Here is a 19,918-nt window from a genome sequence, read left to right as displayed (position 1 = left end):
TTCATGAGGCTGCCAGGGCTGCAAAGAGACTCAGCTGTTGCACTGTCTACAAAATACCACTTGTGGAAGCCATCTGGATTGGTAAAGCGTGTTGAATCTGTTAAGTTCAGTGTTTGCCTGGCTTCCATTTTCCATTATCGTGATCTCTTTTTCCATTATCTCTATACACCATGGACTACAATGAAGCACTTGCCTGTGTGTCAATCACAGCAACTCGTGAGCTAGATATAGACTGGACATCACTACATACGGCCTGTGACCACAYTTCTAACCATGGGCGACATCTAATTTCACCTTAGAGTGGGCCCATAACAGCCTCCAAACTCAGTTAAAATTTCTACGTGTCATGCATTGAAATCGTACTCAGAGCAGCACTGCTACAAAGAACGTCTGCAAATGTCCTGCAGGCTGATGTGATATAACCCCAATGTCACGCAATGCTGCCATGAGACCTTGCACCGTGATGTCATATCGCACAGCTGTGGTAGGTTGGATGGATGTCCCCCACTATACAAAATTTCAAAGAACGCTTTCCTTAGGAATCAACTCTGAATGGGAGCCAAATGCAAGGAATCAGCCAGTCACCACTTAGTTTATAGCTGTTGCCCAGCCTGCAGGGACAGACACGTTTAAGTATCACAGAATGACAAAACAGTTGAGATTGGAAGRGATCTCAGGAGATCTTCTAGGTCAAACCCCCTGCTAAAAGCAAGGTCATCTAGAGCAGGTTGCCCAGGACAGTGTCAGTCAGGTCTTGGATATCTCCAAGGATTGAGACTCCACAACTTCTCTGGGCAACCTGTTTGATTGCTCAACCACCCTCACAGTAAACTAGTGCTTTCTTATATATAAACAGAATTTCCTATGTTTGAATTTGTGCCCATTGCCTCTTGTCCTGTCACTGGGTATCACTGAAAAGAGCCTGACTCCATCTTCTTTACATTAMAGGTATTTATAAACATTGACAAGATGCCCCCAAAGCCTTCTCCTCTCCAGACTAAGCAGTCCCAGCTCTCAACCTCACCTCATATGGCAGGTGCTTCAGTTCTGTAATCATCTTTGTAGCCCTTTGCTGGACACACTCAATTGGCACCATCCCTCTCTTTTACTGGAGGGGCCAAACCTGAACACAGCACTTCAACTGCAGCCTTATCAGGGCTGAGTAGAGGGCAAGCATCACCTCCCTGGACCTGCTGGAGATGCCTAATGCAGCCCAGGATACCACTGGCCTTCTTGGCTGCAAAGGCACTCTGCTCACTCATGGTCAGCTTGTTGTCCACCAGAACCCCCAGTCCTTCTCTGCAAAGCTGCTCTTTAGCTAGTCACCTCCAGCATGTACTGTTGCATAGGTCTATTCCTCCGCAGGGGCAGGACTTTGCATTGCCCTTTATTAACCTCCATGAAGTTCCTTTCTGCCCATTTCTCCAGTATGTCGAGATCCCTCTGAATGGCAGCACAACCCTTTGGTGTATCAGCCAGTCCGCCCGGTTTTGTATCATCTGCAAACTTGCTGATGGTGCACTCTGTCCCATCATCCAGGTAATTAATGAAGAGGTTAATGAAGTACTGATGGGTCAATTAAATGCAATAAGCTGTTGCAGTAATAGTTGCAAATCAGTCTGAAGTGAGAGTTAATTTGGATTTCTGGAAAGAAATGGCTCTAATTTAAAAACAAATAAGATCAAAAATTGATCATAGTGCAAAACTAGTATAAAAATTCCTTCAAGGTAAATGGTGTGGCTCTAAACAGGTCTCTCAGAAATCCCAGGGAATGCTGAAAACAAGGGGAGTGAGTCATAAGCACATGAGCTGAAAGAAGCTGAAGACAAAATCATGCATCTCTGCTTAATTCCATCACATGATGAGTCCTGGGGCCCTTCATTTAATCAGAGAGCAGAGCAGCAGAGAAACTTTATTCTCACTTCTCAGCAGAGACTGAAGGAGTTACTGTGTGGAAGAACTGGGCATTCTTTGCTCCTTTGCGCAGGCTGAACTGACGCACAGTCTCTCACACCATGAGCAGAGTTTGCCACCACCTCGGATTCCTGCTCCTGGCTGAAGCGGTTCTCTGTACTGCTGCCATACGTGAGTGTTTCACTGCTTTCTTCCTCCTCTACATCTACAGACTCAACATCTTGAGACAGCACTGTAAAAACAATGTTGCTACTGCAAAGTGCAGCAGTTGCTGTAGCTATGCTTGGGAAATGGTAGGCAGCAGCTAGCTGTCTGCAGCTCCATCAAGGGGTTACCTGGGTCTGGGTAGAAATGTCACTTGAGCTATCTATTTCCTGTGCTCCACAGATACACAGGGAGCTGACTGGAGCTAAGCCTTGGCTTATTTCCTCAAATTTCCAGCAAGCTTTCTCCAGCTAAAGCACAGTAAAAAAAAGGCAGAGGTAGAATGGACTTCTTGTAATTTGCTCAGCTCAGCTGTGGCTAGGAGAGACTAGGTTAGAGGCAGCATTCCCAGCTGGGACACCTATGCCTTTGAATGCGAAACCTCAAGAAGTCCAGTCAGGGAATTAGTTCTTCAAGCTGTGGTGGGCAGGCACAGAGCTCGTCCTCATCTTCCAGGACTCCCAACTTGACTCAGTCTAGGTTGACTCACTGACCTTGGGGCTACAAACTCAGAAATGGGAACTGAGCCTCAAGTTCCAGGATCTCCAAGAAGAAACTGAAAACCTTAAAAGCTGAGGTCAGGCTCAATATCCATCTGGCCTTGTACCTGTCTCCAATGGGGAATAGTTATGAGTGTATAACAGGACAAGCTCCTAGCAGTATTTATCCCTGTGCTTTACATGAAGAAATATCATCCCTTTATGTGCTTAGAACCTGCCGGTTTCATTTGATTCTCCTTAGTTTTTGTATTTTGAGAAATAGTGAATAACTGCTTCTTCCTCCATGCTGTTCATGATTCTGTTTTTAGATTCTTCTCTATCACCTCTTCTCCAGGCTCAAGACTCAGTTATTTAGCTGTTTCTCATACAGAAACAATTCTATCCCTTTGTATCACCTTCACCACCTTTCTCTGTACTCTTTCAGCTGTTATATCCTTCCTGAGCTGCAGAGACCACAGCAGCATACAGTATTCAAGATATGAACACACCTGGAATTATATGAAGTTATAATAACATTTTTGTCTTTGTTCTCTATTTCTAACCTTTCCCTAGCTTTTCAATACTGCTGAGCACTGTACTGAAAAGCGTAAAGCTCCAAGATCTTATTTCTGAGGGGCAATAGCTAGTTTAGAGCCCCTCATTTTGTAAAGTTGGAGTTACATGTAACTATGCTGAACTTCATACTGTTCTATTGCCCAGTCATTGAGTCTTACACAATCTTCCTGTAATTCAGTCAGTTCTCCCCTCTTCTGCTCTAAGTTGCTGTCTTCAGCAGACCAAATCACCCATTTTCCAGATTATTTATGATTTTTTAAAACCATTTCAACAACTGAGAAAACTGGCCATTTATTCATAACTTTTGGTTGATATATTTGAACTAATTAGTTATTCGTGTGAGATCCTTCATTCATAGCCCATGGTAACTTAGTTCCTTTATGTGCCCATAGCAAGGAATGTTGTCAAATGCCATCTGGAATTCAAGCAGACTATATCAAACAGATCAGCTTTGTTCACATACTGTCTAGCTCCCTCAGAGAAACTCTAATATATTTGTTATGAATTAGAGCATTTTTCATTATATCACATTCATCTGCTAATTCTGTTCTTCACTGGTGCTTCTATCAGCTTGTCCAGTTTGGGCATCAGACTTTTTGTAGTCCTCTAAACCTTTCCTAAAACCCCTTTTTTAAATTGCCATCTCATTTGTCACATTTTGTTTCTTGGTCACTGAAGCAGTTTTAAGCAAGAGGTTACATGCTGTGATTAACAGCTTATTTACTTCATTCCTAATAAATTCCATACTATTAGAGCCACCTAATCTAGACAACTTTTTTCATTTTGTTGACTTGTTTTGTAACTTTTTGTGCCAACACTTCATTTTGTCAGAGATTCTCCATCACTGTTAGGAAAAATTCTAGCATGGAAATTGCCAATGCTTCTCCTTTGTGAACGCAGATGCAAACTAATGTATTTTACTTTTGTGCCATTACTTTATCTTCCCTAAATACCTCTTCTGTATCTCCATCATCTGCTGGCCATACAGACTTTCTGGCAAGCTTTCCACTACTTTTGTGTTTGAAAAAAAGATTTTTTTTTTAATGTTTTTGAAAGTTGTTCCTCAAATTCTGTTTTGTCTTGCATTATTATGTTTCTACATTTAACTTTACAAAGTTTACACTCTTCTTAGAATGTAAATGTCTCCTCAGCTTGGCTAAGAAGCCAATCTTCTTAGTTTAGCTGAATGACTTTTTAGTTTGGCCATAATATCATACTTTTTACTTCTAATAACTCTTCTATCTTCCTCTTCATTATGTCTTCTTTTTATTGCTGTTCTAACACTCTTTCTTTTGCTCTCTTGTGGCTAACACATTAGCCATGTGTGGCTAGAAATGCTGAACTTCTTTTCTGTTCCTTTTTCATCATAAACAAAACCAGAATGAGAAAGAAGAAAGTCAATTCAAGAATAAAGTCTTTTCTCCTATGATCACCTCACCAAAACTACTGTAACGATGATTTCCTCAGATTCTATTTTGAATCAAATTTATGTTGGTTATGACCAACATCTGTTTTTGAATGTTTTCCATTTTTAAAGAAGAAATACATTAAAGCTTTTTATTCTTTTAAACTCAGCAACTGAAAATTTTCAGTTGCATGTGTTAGAGAAGCTAGAACTGAAATACTTGCCCAACCGAAAAAAATGCCTTTGTCTTGTTGTCCTGAAATTTGTGAACTGTTTTATACTTGATTGAATTAAACAAAGCACATCACAGAGGCAGACAAATGCCTTAGGAACTTACAGTTTAGAAGTAGTGGCCACAGTTGTTACCAAAGCTGGACAAGAAAATGACTTTTGAATTCAAAAATCGTTACTCAAAATTAAAAATTAAAAGCTTTTAAAAAATTAAAAGTTTTCCAGCTCTTTCTGATGAACAGAGCATCTTGGAGTGGGAGGACATCATTGACTGAACCCATTGTTCTAATCTGACAAAATCAAAACATATTTATTTATTAAATGATTTTAAAGTAAAATCAGATAAAGGGGAAAATTAGGAAAAAAATAGGAAAAAATCCAAACCATTTAATTTCAAAAAGATCACATATTAATTTCTTGACATAAAGGCTAATCAAACTGATAATCCTTTGTGAAATATTTTTATAATCTCATCTTTTCTTTTTTTCCTGTGAAATATTTGTGAAAGACAGTGTTAACCAATTCTACTTCTGACCAAGACTAAAAATGATAGAGTACRTGACACAGGCCACTGAGTAATGTGTGTATCATAATGTCCATTGTAATGTTGTCCTTTGCTCATATCAATGTAGTACATCTTCAGGAAAGGCTTGATTTAAGCAGTTTAAGTGAGGAGTCCCTCTAGGGCAAAAGAGCATGGGAGTATATGTTTCCAAGTGCCAAATCTGTTCTTTTCCTCAGACCTTCCTGCTTTCAAGCCCCAAGGTACTTGAGAGAGAGCTTACAGCATCAGTTTGGACTGACTGTGAGAGATGGGCATTGGCCTGTCTGAAGGGATGTCTTTTCCTGCAGCCTGGACCAGTTATACTTGCTCTGTACCTTTTCCAAAACCTGGAGAACTTCCAACATAGCTGGTCATGCAATACCACATAGGGACATTCCTGTCTTTCTTACAGATCTCTATATTCTCCCTGAAATCATCTAGCTCTGCTGCGCTTCTGTATACATCACAGAAGTGTCCAACATCAGGTAACTTTAAAACAAAGACATGAAAAGTGGAAGAACTAACTCCCTTGATGTTCTGACAGAAGGGCCACCCAGTGGCTATCTGACTGACAACAGAGCTGTGGAAAGCCTAGAGGCTTTAATGGAACTCTGCCCACAAGCCTACTTACAAACATATTTTTATGACATCCTACAGTGTTTAACATGTTCCTACCTGTTACTCGGTTATTTATTTTGCTTCTCATAATGAAGCTACTTTGTGACAGAGGCCTAAGGCCTCTCAAAGGCCTGGGAAAAGTTTGAGTCCATCACCTSTGTTAAAATGAGAAGAAAGACATTATTAAAATTATTTAATCTCAGCAGTTTTAAAGTAATAGGCATGAAGCTAGTATCTTTGTGTTGTTATACTATAAACACATTAAATTTACTATTCAGCTCTACATTTCCTTTTCTGGAAATACTGGTTCATACTGGTTCAGACTACTCCCATCCAAACCACCAGCCAATTCACAAATGAAGCTTCAGTGGGTCAAAACTCACTCACTCCCTTTTGTGGCATAACTACCACAAAAGTACAACTTAGACACAGAGTTAACCTATTGTTTCTTTAGTCACAGATTACCAGTCAGGCAGAGAAGAGTTACCAATCAAGCAGCCTCTTTACRACTAGCCTGATTATTGCATGGTTATGTCCATTCTGTAAGAACACTTCCTCTGATATGGTAAAAATGTTGTAAAACTTTTATTCTTTCTCTGGAAAGCTTGGAATAGTGCAACTAGCGCAACTACAAATCGGTGACAGAATTTTCTTTATGTTGGTTATAGGCGATTTAAGTGCTTATAGYTCTGAAGATAAAGTTCCATAATTTTCCTCTAGTGAAGAGTTTTCTAATCAGTGCAAGAACACCATCACAAGTAGGCTGTTCAGCACAATTACATCCTGACAGAGTAACAGGGAATGTATTATGACATTATATGTTCTTTTTTTTTCTATCAAGGGTTTCAAGATGTGCTGAACCAAGAAAGAACTTCTCCGGTTACATCCTATAAGAAGCTACATGGCTGGTCTAGTGATCAAAATGAATGGAATGAAAAACTTTATCCTTTCTGGGAAGAAGGAGATCCCAGATGGAAGGACTGCTGGAAAGGTAAGTTGCACATAAACAATTCAAACAATTCAATAAATTGAAAAAATTGGCCAGGAAATCCACCTCATCAAAGAGTGCAGGTACTGTAGTGCTATTTCACACATGCCATATCCAGAGCTGCTGCAAGCAGCTATTTAGAGACTACTWAGAGCTACTTAGAGACTATTGGCTTGGCTACTACTATTCGTACATTGTCTGAGGAAGCATACTAGTGAATTGTTACAGTATATGCTTTCGCAAAACTCAGTGTCAGAAATTAATGTCAGAAATTAATATGTATTAAGAGGTATGGATAGGCAGTGCTCTAGGATTATATTCTTTCTTTTTTTTCTTCCCTGGAAACATACATGCACCAGGGGACWTGCAGCTTCAACATCTACTCTAGGGTATTGTGGACTTCAGTTTAACAACATCAGTGAAGACCCAGCTTATCATCCTATCATCACCTTGTCTGAGCTGAGGTCTAAAGGTTGTATCCCTGGAGAGAAATAAAAGTATTCTCCTYTGGAATATATTGACCATAGGTAAAAATCTGATTCTCAGCTGTAAGGAGGAAATAAATGGCAGGTCAGTAAGTGATTTTGGTTGAGATGATGAATCCCTCYGACTGTTGGGATAAGCTGGGATTTTGAGATGGGTGCAAGTCATTTAGGAGCACAAATCCTACTGGAAATAAAGGAACTGTTAATAAAAGATTTTAAATGTAAATAGTGCATAGTTGAAGGTAACTGCTGCTCTGGTGCATCCTTTACTGCAGTGAAGACTCAGTTTTATTTTCTACAGGAGGAAAGGTGACAGCCAAGTTGGTCACTGATAGCCCAGCTCTGGTAGGATCCAACGTGACCTTTGTTGTGACTCTGCAGTTTCCCAAGTGCCAGAGAGAAGATAATGATGGCAACATAATATAYGAGAGAAATTGTACCCAGGGTAGGTAATGGTAATCTCCACGTACTGTCCATGTAGCTCACTGCTGTTCTGGTGTGAGTGTCATAAATCTTCTAAATTTTCAGAAGCACAACCTGTAACCAAAAGTTAYGCTGCTTTTAACTGATAATTACACTAGTGTTCAGCCTGTGTCATGCCACTTTTCTTCTTCCGAATACCACTCTACTATTTTTACACTTCTGCATCTGCTATATATAATGGCCAGACACTTTAAGGAAATCTGTCTTTACTATAAAATCAGCTTTCCAAAATATTGACTTTAATCTGGCTTTCTGAAAATACTGTTACTTGCGACAGGACAAAAAGCAATGGGCACAGACTTAAATACAGGAAGTTCCTGTGTTTGAATACGAGGAAGAACTTCTTTACTGTGAGAGTGACAGAGCACTGGAACAGGTTGCCCAGAGAGGTTGTGGAGTCTCCTCTAGAGATATCCAAAACCCACCYGGATGCAATTCTGTCTAACACGCTSTAGGTGACGGTGCTTGAGCAAGGGGGTTGGACTAGGTGATCTCCAGAGGTCCCTTCCAACCTCAAGCATTCTGTGATTCACTCAAATTACTGCTTTTCAGCTCACTCACAAGGTTGCCCAATCCTTAGATGAAGACAGGTTCAACTGATCACTCAGTCACACTGTTTTCTTCCAAATTTATAAAACTGACAGCTTATGCAACTGAGACTTTTTTTTCAATTAAGTATTGTAGAATCRCTAACAATCATCTGTGTCCTGAAAACCCTCAAGGAAGAGTAAATTTCACATTCCCATATTTCAAGAATAAAAAGTAACCAGGAGAATATTACCATTTAAAAACAAGCAGTCTTTTCACCAGAGCATCACCTTTTTTTGATCATCTTTACTTACTACAAGGAGCAAAAAGTATCACAGTTCTGATGTTTGAAGTTACTGGATCTTGAGTGAAACAGGCTGTCGTACTGTTCTTCCTCTGAATTCATATATGTTCAACAAATGTTTCTACTGATCAAAGTAATTTCCATCTTAAGGGACATCAACAAAGACTTTTTTCAGCATAAGTTCTACTTTTTCCACCATATAATGTCTCATTAACTGCTSATACTCGTTCTCCAATTAATGTTCATTTTACTGTTTGGGGAGAAACTATCTTTTTACTATTCAGAACAGCACTGTAGTTGTCGTGTAACTTACTTAGAAGTGCCACAGAAATGTTTTCTGATAAAACAAAACAAACCACTTCCTCCCAGTGCTTCCACAGATGATTTTTCTACTTAAATATTTAAATTTTTCTTGCTGAATGTCAGGGCAGCTCCACTGGCTCCAGTGAAATAGTAGTATCCTCTGCAGCTGACAGCAGGTTTGGGGCAAGTGACTTTAAACTATGTCTAAAAAAAGCAAACAAAACACAATCTCAGAAGAACTAAATGTCAGTCTAAAACCAGCCCACTTACCCTGTTGTTTAAGGGCAATAACTTAGGATCCCTTAGGATGTCTGCATTCTGTTCCCTGGTTTACCATACATTGCACAACTGACCAGGAAGATGTCCTATTTCTACATGTAGATACTCCAGCTTCGCAGGATCAGTATGTGTACAACTGGACTAAATGGATCAACAGCTGTGGCTGGGAAAACTGCACAAGAAACCAGAGCCATAATGTATTCCCAGAYGGGAGACCTTTCCCTCATCATCCTGACTGGAAGAGGAGGAACTTTGTCTATCTGTTTCATACATTTGGTTAGTACTGCAAAACACATCTTGGTTTGGATGATGCTGCAAAACTTATGTTYATTTTGTATATTAACTCATTTTTCTAGTATCTTTCATTAAAAGTTCTTAAAAGGTATTCCACAGTTCTTGAGTGAGAATCCTGAATTCATTCAGAGCTTTTCAGAGAGGGAATCAGCTGCTCTATTATCTTCTGCCAGATTTGGAAATCATRTATTACCAGGAAATTTTCTTTAAGGTTATGCATTCAGAGAACTACAACCATAGAAAATTAATTTCCTTCCAGCAGTGCTCAAGATAGTTTTCTAGGAAAACAGAGAGCCTGAGCAGGGTTGACCAGCTGCTACTACTTCAGATTCTTGAACTTAGACCACAGAACTGTGTATCTGTAGATTAGTTTAACGGTACAGTCCTTCTTTACTCTGAAAACTGCCACTGACTGTGTGGTACTGTTCTAGTCATGGATGCTTGGGTTTAGCGTTTTCAGCTTCAGAGTATGTAATGGTTGGGCTATTTCTGACATTGGCTACATGCTAAATCTTAATATCCTAATTTAGCTTGACAACATCCATATAAGCAGCCACAATAATAATAATGCTCTCAATTTTAAATAAAGCTGATACTATTTACCTACCTCAATCAGCTATTACGAATATAAATAAGTATGTATACAAAGGGTTCTGCTGAATGAAGAAAGAAGCATTATTCCTTCTTGCTACACTGACGCCATACAGATACAAGTTAATTTAAAATGCYTAAGAGGCAATGCTCTAAGAGGTAATTACCTAAGAGGTAATACATAATCCTGATAATGTAATGTAATTGCTTTGAAAAGATGTAGATGCCTTGCAAACGCCTTTTCTTAGATCAATGAAATTTGGAACATCTTTCTGACACCTTTGGAAAAAACACAGGAATAATGGGAGTAACCACATTGTGTAAGCACTCAGATAACTGAAAGACTGTTCTAAACTTGTATTATGATTTACACAGTCCAAGATTCACAGAGATATTGGTTATCTTAGAACATTTTCCTGTAGCTAGCCTTAAGGGTAAAACACTTTATAAGTTCATGTTCTGTTTCAGGTCAGTACTACCAAAAAACCGGACGCTTTTCAACAACTGTTTCAGTCAACACAGCAAATATCACTCTTGGCAAACACGTAATGGAGGTATCCATTTACAGAAGAGGGCACTCAACGCATGTTCCAATTGCAAGAGCAAGTAGCATTTATGTTGTAACAGGTGAGTGTCCTGAAATTAACTGTAATAAAATACTGGAGCGATTTGTTGTGCAGGTGTTACAAGAATTTAACATGAGCACTACCCAGGATGAAAAGAAGACATTGGCCCAAAACAAGTTTTAATATGGATGTGAAATCTCTGGTAAATTGCCTTGAATAACATAATTTACCTTTGTATCTACCTCAGTTGTAGCACTTCTACTTCGTGATGCTTGTGATTCATTATATGTTCCCATACATCTCTATGTAATTATTTCCTATTGACACTCACTCAGTAAACTGAATTAAAGTAGAAAACCACGTTAAAGATATTAATGTCTTACATTCTGATTGTCGTTATTCAGGAAATTTGAAGCTGTTTGCAGACAGATATGCTTGCCTTAATTGTTTTCTTCCTTTTTCTGGCAGACAAAATTCCATTATTTGTGAACATGTCCCAGAAAAATGACCGCAACATCTCAGACTCTATTTTTATCAAAGACTCACCAATCACATTTGATGTGAAGATCCATGATCCCAGTTCCTATCTTAATAATTCTGTCATCTCCTACAAGTGGGACTTTGGAGATGGAAGCGGCTTATTTGTATCAAGCAGCTCCATTACCCTTCACACTTATGCTCTACAAGGAAACTTCTCTCTGAATTTAACTGTCCAAGCTATTATACCTGTGCCTTGCAAGCCAGTAACACCCACTCCTCCACTGCCGACCTCAGCAGGTAAGAGTTAATCACTCGGCCTTAATATAGGATCAAAAATAATGTTTTTAAAAAATTCAGAATTTAGAGGTTTAAGTATATATCTTTAAAAGTTGTATGCCATCAAAGAAAGAGCTGCAGAACTCTGCAGACCCTCTATAAATGTAGTTTAGAGACAGAATCAATACACACATAGGCATCAGTTACACATTTAAGAACCTGATTCTCATTTACACTAAATCAAATTCTACCACAACAATGATAGCATAATAGTGTCCTCAGGTCATTCCTTTTTAGACCTTTTACCATGCACAATCAAATGGTTTTAGTCTTGCCTATTCAGGGACATTTTCAGAAGTAAGATTTAAATTTAAACTAAAAAAGAGGTATTTCACAATAGCTGCCTGCATGAATACTCTTAGAGCTAGTTCCTTCCTAGTTTTCAGTAACTGATATTTTTCAAATTTCAGAATTTTAATATGTGCTTTTAATGAAATGTTAAATGAGAATGAAAAAGGAAAGACATAATTTTCATCACTGTCTCCTCTTCCTTTTTCAACTAACACTAATGTAGAGCAATAGAAAAATACGTAGTTTTAAAAAGAGCATTTTAAAGCTTTTATTGGCATTTGGATTTATTCTGTAATTGATCTAGGAATTTTAAATATGTTATAATTATACCAAACTTTGTAGTCTCACTTTTATTTCTTAGAGACAAGTGAATAACATGGTTGTTTTTGGAGTGAGGCTATACAGGCCAAAGAATCTGAMATCCCAGCCACTCTTAGGTTCTACAGGGCAGCAGAGCACACGTGTTTTCTTTAAGCTTCTACCATGATCCTATACAGATAAGCGTGTTACTGCATAGCTGTAGAACAAAATAACTAATGACATATACAATGAAAGCTGTTGAAAGTCATGGCCATGTTCAGAATACCGCTAAGTGGAGCTTGTTCTAAGCTGTGTATCTATTTTTCCCTGCCCAACCCAACAGTAACTATTGAACTATCTTCTAATCCAGACTCTTTCACCACTGTCAAGACAACGGAAGACAATCCTGATGAAGGCTGCCATATTTACAGATACGGATATTACAGAACCAATATCTCTATTGTAGGTAAGGACCTGAGTCAATACCTCATCAGAGAAGTGGGGTAATAATGTAATACATGTATGGCTGAGAAAATATTTATTTAGCCCCTCTTTTATCTAATGTGTGATCTTTTAAAGGCCGACATTTTAAAAGGTTAATGTACAGCTATTATACACTCTTCCAGGACCCAGTAGCAGAGGTTATGGTGCCTGGGTTCCAGACATGTGAGTCCAGACTCTTGCCATGCCTGCTCCTCTGCTAGGGTAATAGCTGACAAGAATATGAGCCATATCATTCTTTTCTATACCATTAGCTTCAGAAACTGGCACACCTGGAACACACTGGCCTGAGAGGTCACATATGGTTGAGTTGACCTTGGTATGCACAGAAGTCTTGTTTAGCAGGAGACAGAGGTAATCAGGCAGAGGTATTTTTTTTAAGAAAAAGAAAAGGAAGAAGAAGAGCAGAACAGAAGGGAACAACTTTATAAGAAAAGCATTGGAACATTTCTGTTTTCAAACCCTTCAAGAGGAGTACTAAGGGAGAAAGATTATGGAAAACAAAACCTGAGCTGAACATCAGCCAGACACTTGAGGTTCTGTACACAAACACTTCAGAGCTTATCATATATCCTACCCTTGACATCTGTTTCCTCTTCTAGAGGGAATCCTTGAGGTAAATATCATTCAGATGACAAACATCCAGATGACAGAAAGTCAAGCTGAAAACTCACTGGTTGACTTTGTTGTTACCTGCCAAGGGAGGTAAGTCTGTAAATGAAACTGCCAATTGTTTTAAAAATAGTTAGGTGCTGGAATGCTGTTTGCACTTAGATGCAGTTGCATGAACAAAAGCTGGGAACTTCAGTATTTTTATTTCTTGACTGAAACTACAGATAACGCAAGTCTSACTTGTAAACTATATCAATAGAGGTTACTGCTAGACTCTTAGGATTTAGAACAAATGCCATTCCTAAGTAAAAATAAGAGAACTAGGTAAGTGGGTAGAAGATATTTTATATTTTCTCGGTAAAAACAGCACTCACTGTAAAACGGGAAGCAGTCTACTGAAATTGGAAGGAAACTTTCTTTCTAGCCATGATTTTTTGATGTTTAAAGTAAATGGGTGTGTCCAAGCAATTCCTCGGGTAGGAAAACATTGCATTAATATTCCTACCTCCTAGAAGGGGATTTGAATTAAGAGGACTGAGAGGTACAACAATTATCTGGATAATGCAACTGGAAAACAATTAATGTTTCTAAAATTAGCATGCCAATTTTACTGCACATACTACTAAGCATAAGAATGTGTATTCCTTTCATGACAASATATTTTAAAGGTAACAGACTTTATTAACTAACTGATTTACGGTAGGCAGCTGTAATCACCATAAAGTGTTAAATTATAAGTGAAGCAAGATGATTTTATGGAAGATGTTATATATGTATATAAAATCTCTGTACATTTAAAATAAGTATGTATGTAAAAAATACAGAAAAATATTAACAGAATATAAAACTGGGGGATCAGTGCAAAGTGTCTATAAATTGAGCTAACAGGACTCCACACATACAAGGTACTCTCTCTTCCCATCCCAGCCTTCCTACGGATGTTTGTACAGTAGTTTCTGATCCTACATGCCAGATGTCTCAGAGTGTGGTATGTGACCCCATCCTCATCACTGACAAATGCCTTCTCACCATACGGAGAGCTTTTGATGAACCTGGAACATACTGTATAAATATCACCTTGGGAGATGATACAAGTCAAGCCCTTGCAAGTGCACTTATATCTGTAAACGGAGGTGAGTTTGCACAGAGCAGGTGTGGATGGTCTGCCAATAGCTTCTCCTTGTGGTCATTTCCCTGGGAAGAGTGTAAGATCACAGGAACATATATGTGGGTTTGAGTATGCTTACAGGCCTCAGCTGAGACTGTGCCAGATTTTGAGTCCACACAAAGATAACAGGTGATCCTTTCTCTATGGGAATTTTTGATGTTAGAACTTCTTTTGGTTTATGTGCATGTTCCAATGAGTATGGTAATTATACAAACCCTTCAATATCAAAGAATATGAATAATTGTTAAGCTGTAATATATTTTCCTACAGAACAGCTCTGTGAGGCAGAAAGGTAGGTGGGGGAAATGCCAGCCTGCCCACTTCATACACAGAGAACTCAAATACAGAGAAACTAAGAGAGAAACTGAACTCACTAGAGACAGAATCAAAGTCTACAGCTGAGCTGACTGTCTTGGGCCCTCTTTATAACCCACTGATCTTGACCTGGTCTCTTATTTCTACATTAGTAGACGAATCAGGTTCTGGAAAGGCCTATGTCATTCAATGACTGCAAAGTGTGTGCAGGGTGACTATTTTAGAAGAGTAGAATGCTTAGAATGAATGGTCAGATGAATCTCTCTGTGTCTTGCTCATGATTATCCAAGTAGTCTTTGACAGATTCAGTGAGAATCCTAACTGATCATACTGTTCCTCTGTTTCCACTCCATTGCCTACTATCCTCCTTCTTCAATATCCTGGTGACTGTACTGCATTCTTGAATCATCATCAGTCCAGAAACTGATCGTTTGTAGCCATTTACTACAGCATTTTCAAGTGATTTTACTAAATCTAGGTATAAACTTAACAGTACCTAACTCAATCCATGACAACTACGGCACTCTACCCAACCTGTAAGTGTGTGTAGGCTCCTGAAAATGCAAATAAGCATCTAGTAGGATTTCTCAAAATTGTATCCACAGAAATTAACTTTAGCCCAACAAGGTTSGTCTCCCTAAGTGTTTGCCAGGAGCAAAGCTAAACTGTAGTTTGGGGCTTCCACTATAACCAAAGAATTAGAAACTAAGAGAGGTTGCTGCTATGAATTCTACAGAAACTATTTTAGCATTTGTAATCATCTCCTATGTATCATTATTATTCATTCATTTCAATTGAGAGAAAGCATTTATGAACTTCTGAAAATCCCATCATCTGGTGCCTGAGTATACTAAACATCTGGCATTTGAAGTTTGGCACACTGTGCCTGGGTTATGTGGGCACTGTACAAAACATCAATTCTTAGTCTGTTTAAACTGCTGTTGAAGAGGCTGCACTCCTATGATGTATACCTGTCCCATATGCGTGTGGTGTTTTGCAAACTCTTTCAAGGACCTACATGATTTATAAAATAATGTAAATCCATAGAGTATCAACAAAAATACTTGTAAACTAGGACTGATGTCAGGCCTTCACAAAAATTGTATCAACAAACTGAAAAATGCATGAGGCACATGTACCAAGYAAATGGTAAACCCAAGTGTGATGTCTTGATCTGGAAAGGTAAATCAATATGTATTTCTAGGTTACTTCATTACACAATTACACAAACACTATTAACATGAGGACCAAGAATGGGTMTCTGTGTCAATAACATCAATAAATGGACTGATGTAGAGCCTGTGGACTGTAAAATTAAGATATTTAACACAAATCAAGAAAACACTTGTATTGATTTGGCCTCCTCTTCCCTCAGTTAAGACGGAATTAGGAGTAGGTATGAGTGAAATGGTCAATGACAAACCAGAAAGCAAGGTTCAATGACAAGTAGAGTCTAGAGTTGACTTCCCACAATGAGAATATTACAAAAGCAGAGCCCTCAGCTCTTTAAAGGAACAATGCAAACAAACCCTGGGTCCATTAGGCACTCAGCCATGCTTAACCATGTTAGGATGTGAGGCTAAAACAAACAGAAATACTTTAGACATTTCTTTTTTTCATTCCTTCTTTCCTTCCCCTAGCTATCATCCCTAAGACAGTAAACTGATGGTAATTATTATATTACACCTTATAAAGAGATTATGTATTTTATACTCTCAGTATAAGTGGTCCCCTGGCATAGCAATTGGGCAAGGAGCAAATTAGCTCCATCTTGTGGGGTGCCTACAAGACCCTCTGTTCCCTTCCATACTAAAAGGGCAACGGTATTTTTCGGTTGTACAGCTCATATGTAAAACTGCCAAAGCCCAACTCACAATCTGGTGACACCGAGAATTAAACTGATCAGGCTGTGAAAGCACCACTTTCTGCCAAAGGTACTGACCTCTAGTGCTTAGCATGTTTGACATACTAAGTGTACTTCAGCTGGTAAAGCAATCTGATAAAAATTACATTTTCTTTGGAAAAATCCATCTTACTGTAAATATGAGGGTAATCTTATAATCAAACCTACTTTTTGAAATCTAGGATCATCCTCAGGAGCAACAGAAGGCATCTTTATCTTCCTTGGTTTGCTGGCAGTGTTTGTCATCATTGTGGCTTTTGTCCTTTACAAGTAAGTTGCTGGCTTCTAGATTAGTAATAGTTCAGGGAACTGACAAAACTATTAATTTAAATTAACAAAACCAACAACTTGAATTTGCTTTAGCTATATTTTTGTTTCTTTTGTATTGCTGTTCACAAACATCTTGGCAAACATAAAAATGAATTTACTACTTTAAGCCATAAAACCATCAAAAATATAAAAATATTTTTAAAAAAATCATAGAAGACTATATTTTGTGTTTGTAAGCACAAATAGYAATACTATAAAGTCAGGGAACTGCATTCAGCCAGTAACCAAACTCCAGCTGCATTAGGTGATTTATGTACACAATCAAAGCTAACCAACAGAAATTTAATTTAGCTTTAGAACTCTAACAAGCAGTGTTTGAGAATGACTGACAGACCAAATATTAATCATCAAAATTCTTCATTAAATAACTGACAAATAAATTCACTGGGRAAATGGCACTGAGCATGCAGGAAAGTAGTTAACTGAAGCATATGCTATTGCAGTATTAGCTTGGATGTTTCTCACCAGACTTTAAGGGCACACTGAGGCTCCTCAGTCAAAAGAACGCTCAGTGGTGAGAAAGAAAACACCTCCACAGAGCAACACAGCCTTCTCGTTACGCAGGGCTTCTGCTTACCCAGGCCACAACTAATCTGTGGCAGTTATTGTTGTATGGGATCGAAGGGAGGGAAGGAGAAGAAAKAACGTATATTATGAATATATTATTAATTCTCGTAAGTACTGGTTACATGCTAAGTATGGACCATCATTTAAATGCCTTTCAGCAACTAACTATACATGTTCCTTGCAGGAGATACAAACAATACAAACCTATTGAGAGAAGTCCAGGACGAGCAGAGAATCAGGAGGGACTTAATGCTTACTTCAGCAATTTCAAAGCCATTTTCTTCTCTACAAGCAATGAGAAAGATCCTCTGCTGAAAAGCAAGCCAGGCATTGTTTAAATCTTTAGTCTAATATTCACTATAAGATTAAGTACAGGACTCATATCTGAACTGTACTTTGGGKTTTTTTTTCTTATTAAAACAAGGCGGTAAGGTGAAAACACATATAGATTGGTTGATAATTTGGGGGCTTGGTGCAATTAGAAATATGAAGTAGTCCTTCTTAGAAAAGAGTGAGGTAGTTCTGAGCACCTGTTGTTCTTGCTTGTGATCTAGGATACACTCTACTGAATAATTAAAACTCCCATTCTTATCTGAGTTTTCTTAACTCTAGGCTAATTACTTGTAAAATTAATCAGCTCTGCAACCCAGAGGAAAAAAAGATTAGGGTTTTTGTTGTTGCTTTTTTTTAACTTGTAAATATTAAGTCTTAAATATACAGTCCAATGTAGCTGCTTACTGCTCTGGCAGGACACATGCCTTTGCTAGAAGAAAGATATGGGGGGAAGGCACAGATTATGTCTGTGGAATGAAACATTGCCATGATATATTTCYAGGCATTGGCACTCAACCACTTAAACCATTACAGTTAGGAAGGTCCTAACACAGTCTTCCCCCAGGCCAGCTAGCTCCCCACATGAAGCAACTCCCAAATTGGGAACTACTAGAGGTGCTATTCCCAATAGGCAGTTTGGCAGCAGCCACACAGCTTTGCAGGGTGATGGAGTATAATAGTAAGGATGCAACTCATTACATGGCAGTCGGCCTCAGCGCCAGAACGCTGGACACCTTTAGTTTGGACTGCAGACATTGCTATGGGGAGCAATGTACGAGCCTCATTATAATCTGGATCACAGACACCGGAACAACAGACTGACAAGATCCACCAATGTGGYGCTCTCCAGCCTAAAATTTTAGTCCCACATAAAATTTTTAGATATGATTGCTTATGGTGACTTTGTTTCCTGTTGTTTCCACTGGACAGGAGACACTGGATTGGCACCAGAACTTCCCAGAGGGCAAATATATATTCCAGGGACAAGGGTAAGCAGAATAAGAGTCCTAACAGAAAAGTGTTAGCATTTGACTCCCAGAGCACAGTGTGTTTTTTCCCTTCTCTTGCCATTCATCTCATTTTGTAAAGAGACACCGTTTTCTGCCTGTTCCTCCATCCCCTCTCACTTTGACTGCTTACTCAAATAAACGAAAGTCCCATGGTAAATAAAGCAATATGCTCCAGTTTCTGGKTTTTTTTTGCATGATACAGCTTAGAAACTTTAAAAGCATATAAATTTGGCGCATCTTTGCTTGTTAGTGTAGTTACAGCTTTGTGTTAACAAAACTCATTTTTAGGTCTTCTAGCCATACAGTCTCATAATCTGGTACTGTTGGTCTTTAATAGTGGAAGACTAGAAGCAAATTGCTGAAGGTTGAATCACTGGATGATAAGAAAAAAGGAGAGTGAGTCTCTGTTTTTGTGGAAGGGAAGAGTTTGTTACAAAGGTTCACTGAGATGAGAAAACAGACCAAAATGCTTTAAATGGTCTATTTTCCATAGGAGTCTTGCTGCTAATATTAAAGTTAATAATCAAAATGAAATTAACTTGGAAGCTGGGGAAATGACTTCATATAACCCGTTTCTAAACACTGACTCCATTGAAGAGCTGTATTCCAACATATTTAGCTTATTTACTGTAACTTGAAACTTGAGACTGATATATACTGCTGTCAGCTAATGAGAAGATATTTAAGCATAAATGCATTTTACTGATATCTTAGTAGACCTGTCAAATGATCTCCATTTGCAATCTGAATGTAGTCTTCACTACCACCTCCCTAGCGTGCATGGAGACCTTTAAAGAGCTTGAAAGAGCTTGAAAATATGAGAAGTTCAGATTGTGACATACCTGTGAGATTAATTCTTCAGTTATAAAACTCAATAGCCTCGTTTCTTCTTTTGTTTCTAGGTTCTTTGATTTTAATTCTTTTGTGGCCATTTCAGATACATATTTTTAAAAGCACCACACTAGCCATTGTTCTGTCTT

General features: G+C 38.5%; 1 protein-coding gene across 1 annotated transcript; it reads left to right on the top strand.

The window, feature by feature from the left end:
* Nucleotides 1-1,882: 1,882 nt before the first annotated feature.
* On the top strand, nt 1,883-19,099 carry GPNMB (glycoprotein nmb). Its single transcript, XM_085307597.1, has 11 exons — nt 1,883-2,085; nt 6,813-6,962; nt 7,746-7,889; nt 9,444-9,617; nt 10,695-10,853; nt 11,261-11,569; nt 12,570-12,665; nt 13,303-13,405; nt 14,240-14,445; nt 16,881-16,968; nt 17,780-19,099. Exons 1-11 carry the CDS (start codon nt 2,016-2,018, stop codon nt 17,931-17,933), a joined length of 1,653 nt encoding a protein of 550 aa, XP_085163723.1. The 5' UTR covers nt 1,883-2,015; the 3' UTR covers nt 17,934-19,099.
* Nucleotides 19,100-19,918: the final 819 nt, after the last annotated feature.

This window comes from Rhea americana, unplaced genomic scaffold (assembly GCF_003343005.1).
Source record: "Rhea americana isolate MKP2758 unplaced genomic scaffold, rheAme1 scaffold_26, whole genome shotgun sequence".
Taxonomy (NCBI): Eukaryota; Metazoa; Chordata; class Aves; order Rheiformes; family Rheidae; genus Rhea; species Rhea americana.
Note: the sequence above shows the minus strand (reverse complement) of the source record. Positions and strands in the feature narration are given on the sequence as shown.